Source organism: Poecilia reticulata, linkage group LG18, assembly GCF_000633615.1.
Source record: "Poecilia reticulata strain Guanapo linkage group LG18, Guppy_female_1.0+MT, whole genome shotgun sequence".
In the NCBI taxonomy this organism is placed as follows: Eukaryota; Metazoa; Chordata; class Actinopteri; order Cyprinodontiformes; family Poeciliidae; genus Poecilia; species Poecilia reticulata.
In genome coordinates, this window is record NC_024348.1 from 21,807,506 (window position 1) to 21,811,187 (window position 3,682).

At 46.7% G+C, this 3,682-nt stretch overlaps 1 protein-coding gene across 1 annotated transcript in view; it reads right to left on the reverse strand.

The window, feature by feature from the left end:
- Positions 1 to 3,682, reverse strand: part of LOC103480990 (uncharacterized) — a 12,071-nt gene that overhangs the window by 6,414 nt on the left and 1,975 nt on the right. Inside the window, exons 4-13 of the mRNA XM_017310367.1 lie at positions 3,364 to 3,476; positions 3,163 to 3,275; positions 2,708 to 2,934; positions 2,562 to 2,623; positions 2,398 to 2,489; positions 1,628 to 1,845; positions 1,467 to 1,555; positions 1,281 to 1,387; positions 315 to 547; positions 168 to 232 (exon numbers count right to left, since the gene is read on the reverse strand). Of these exons, the coding sequence (XP_017165856.1) occupies positions 168 to 232; positions 315 to 547; positions 1,281 to 1,387; positions 1,467 to 1,555; positions 1,628 to 1,845; positions 2,398 to 2,489; positions 2,562 to 2,623; positions 2,708 to 2,934; positions 3,163 to 3,275; positions 3,364 to 3,476 (1,319 nt within the window). The remainder of the gene's footprint in view (positions 1 to 167; positions 233 to 314; positions 548 to 1,280; positions 1,388 to 1,466; positions 1,556 to 1,627; positions 1,846 to 2,397; positions 2,490 to 2,561; positions 2,624 to 2,707; positions 2,935 to 3,162; positions 3,276 to 3,363; positions 3,477 to 3,682) is intronic.

Consider the following 3,682-nt stretch of genomic DNA (forward strand, 5'->3'; position numbering starts at 1 on the left):
TATAGAGAACCAGTTCCTATAGAGAACCAGTTCTTATAGAGAATCAGTTCTTATAGAGAACCAGTTCCTATAGAGAACCAGTTTTCGTAGGGAACTAGTTCTAGTGGAGAATCACTAGTTCTTTTATGGAACCGGTTCTCTAAAAGAACCGGCTGTTCGTGACTCACCTGGCCTGTGGAGTTCTTGGACGAGGAACTTTAGATTCAGCAGCTTCTGTCTGAGGATTCTTCTTCTAGAGTTTCATAGAGACGAAGGAGTGTGATTACACGTCTCCGGTGTGTGAAGGGATCCGGCGGCGGCGGCGGCTGACGTACCAGCTGCTGGACACAAATGACCGAAGCCTCCAGGGAGTCGATGGTCGTCCCGATCTCCTCTGGATTCACGCTGTTCAGGTTCAGCTGCAGCATCTTCTGGCCTTGAAGAGCAAAAACGCTGAAGGGCTGATCTGAAGCCAGCTGAGAAAACGTGGACCTGAGGAAGGCCAGGAAGTCCGGCTGCTGCAGACCTCGGGGACATTTCAGCACGTGGATCGGAAACTTCTGCAAAACTGAGAAAACAAAGAAAACTAGCCAGTCAGATCAGGTCTCACTGAAGCTGCTAGCTAACCTCGCAGTACCCAATGACCAGGAGTTTGAGTAAACTACAGCTAACTACTGAGATGGAGCTTTTTAACTCTGAATCGTCAAGTCAAAGTACAACAGGCTGGAAAAAGACACTGCAGCATTTCCTTTAAATATGGGATTCCCCAAGGCTCCGTGCTTGGTCCTGTCCAGTTCTCAAACTGATCCAAAGACAGCTCTTTGGATCGTTTCAGATTTTCATTCAACTTTAAGCATATTTTGAAATTCAGCAGCTCGTTTGGACGAACAGCCAAGATGAGCTGCTGCTTTTTTCCCTGGAATAAATGAGAATCTGCCGATTTGTTGCTGATCACTTTGGACACTTTTATATTTTTCTCTGATTATCTGCTGTTGCACTTTAAATTCTTTAAATGTTTCCAGCCTGTTTGCCGTGTTTTGTCGCCTGGTGCCTGTGATGGTGGTGATACCGGCTGTCTGTCCGGCGCCACCAGGTGGCGCTCGGCCGTAACGTCCAGAGTTCATCTCGACACTAAACTGGAACATCACACCGTCGTGCCGTCTCACCCAGAGCTCGCAGCTTTTCTGGGTTTTCTCTGAAAGCTGCTGCACTGACTGTGTCCCTGGTTTTACTTTCACATGAGAGATTTTTGCTTTTCTAAACTGCATCAGAAACAGAAAAGAGCAGAAAGTCGTAATTACGGAGCTGCGGGCTGAAAGTGGAAGAATCCATCTGGGATTCCTCCAGGTAGCAGATGTTCAGGTTGAGGTGAGCGTCTTCGTCGTCTGCTGGGTCGGGGTTTTCATTTCTGGAGGACGGAAAGAGGAGGATGAAAAGCGGATCAGATGAAACGGGTCAGATTGTCTGGAGACTGAAAGGCTTCTTACCTGTTGCTGGGTGTGGCGGGATGTGGACGCTCTGCATCCTGGTGATTCTGCTGAGGCTCTTCTGTTGCATCACTGGGCTCCTCTGGATGCTGAGAGGAAAATGTTTCCTAAGTTATCGGGTAACCTGAGGGTTTCTGGCCCAGTCCGGCCTGCTGCAGTACCTGGAGCCGCAGGTAGAGGGCAGACGTCCCGGCCGCCGTGCAGATCAGCTCAGGTGTGAAGGACGGCAGGTGGAGAGGCAGCAGCTTCCTGCTGCGGTCGCACTTAAAGGCTTCAAACTGCACCAGCTGAGGGAAGGTGGACCTGAGCAGGTCCAGGAAGTCCGACTCCTGCATCCCAGGACGGCACTCCAGTTTGTTCAGACGATACTTCCTCAGCACTGAAACACCGACAACGTCAGCAGGACAGGGAGGAAAACGCACGCAAACGCATGAAGACACATGTTCAGGGGAAAATAGAAACAGATTAATGTGTATTTATGCTAAAAACTGAGCTAAGGGGAAAAAAAGCTTCATATACTGAAGGATCTTTGCAACAGAGAACGTATGAATCAAAATGATTCCTCTGCTGTCCAGCAGATTCAGTTATTTGCTTTGTGGATCCATTTCATATTCCTGCACTTAAAACATCGAAAATAATCAAGTTTTCTTTTGAATTTTAGCATTTTCAAAGTGACAGCCTCAGAAAAAAAAGAAAGCTAATCCAATTCTTTGTTTAATCGTGAAATTTAATCTGTTTTGAGTCATTATTTTTGAAATATGTTCATCTTTCTATTGACAGATGATCAAATTCGTCAAGAAAAAGACCCTAAGAACCCGTAAAAACTGGCGTTCGTCTGGAATCAGGAGCTGTGACGTTTACGCTGAGCTAATATAGCGTTAATTATTGACAGAGAGTAAAATCGAATAAACGCCTCGAGGCTTGAATTCACCTTCTGCCGTGATGACGTCGATGCCGGAGTCCTCCAGGATGTGGATCCTCAGGTTGATGTGGGCCTGGTCTGGTTTGTTTTGAGACCCTTTTCTGGGGAAAAACCAACGGTTAGAAACCTAAACATCGCTTTAAATAATTACTGTAATAAATTATAATAATCACTTTTTTCTTGGTGCGTCTGCCAGCAGATTTTTCAGTCTGGACTTGATGTTTCCCCCTACAGACTGAAGAGAAAAACCCATTTTCAGAAACCAGAACACGGCTTCCTGTTCAGCCATCTTGAACTCCTGTGGCGCCAGCTGCAGTACCTTCAGTCGGATGTAGAGGGCAGAGTTCCCAGCAGCGCGGCTGATCTGTTCTGGCGTCAGGGACTCCGCTTTCAGAGGCAGCAGTTTCTTGGTGCTGTTGGTGATTAAAAAATCAAACGCCGTTCCAGCGGCCAGCTGGGGGAAGGTGGACACCAGCAGCTTCAGGAGCTCAGCCTCCTGCATCCCACGGTGACACCGGAGCTTTTTGGACTTGTACTTCTTCAGGACTGAAACAGAGCAATCAGGAACGTTGAAACCCTCAAAGACCTACTCTGGGGTTAGCCTGTAGCGTTAGCGTGCTAGCTACAGAGTTAGCTGCGCTAACCCAAAAGCACTAATCAGAAACATTATTTCTGCTAAAGCTAATGTGCTGTACAACATAGTAATTAGTGGAAGCTAACGCTAAAACGCTGTAGCAGTGTAGTAATCATTAGAATTACTCAGTAAATGTTTACCGGTCTTTGACAGAGCCACAATGCGGGAGTCCTCTATAAGGCGGACCTTGAGAACGATGTCTTCATTGTGACCGCTCTGATTTTCAGCTGGCCTTTCCTGCGGAGCCTCATTTCTGCAACGGGGAAACGGAAAAGATCACAAGTTTTAGGTGAAATGCAGACTTAGATGATTCACCGTTTACAGCGTTTGTGTTTTCTCACTTGGCGTCGGGTGCAGCCTGAAGCTCCATGGGCGGAGCATCTTCATCGTTAAAGTCATCATCACTGGTCTGCATAGGCTGCTGACGACTTCCTGCTTCCTGCTCAACTGGACACTAAGAGAGAAAAAAGCTTTTTAGTTATCAACAAAGCAGTTAGTGGAAGCTAAAGGGCTAACCAACAGAGTAGTTAGCAGAAGCTAATGCTAAACGGCTAAAAAAACAGTAGTTAGTGGAAGCTAATGCTAAAGGGCTAACCAACATAGATGTTAGTGGAAGCTAAACGGCTAACCAAAATAGATGTTAGTGGAAGCTAATGCTAA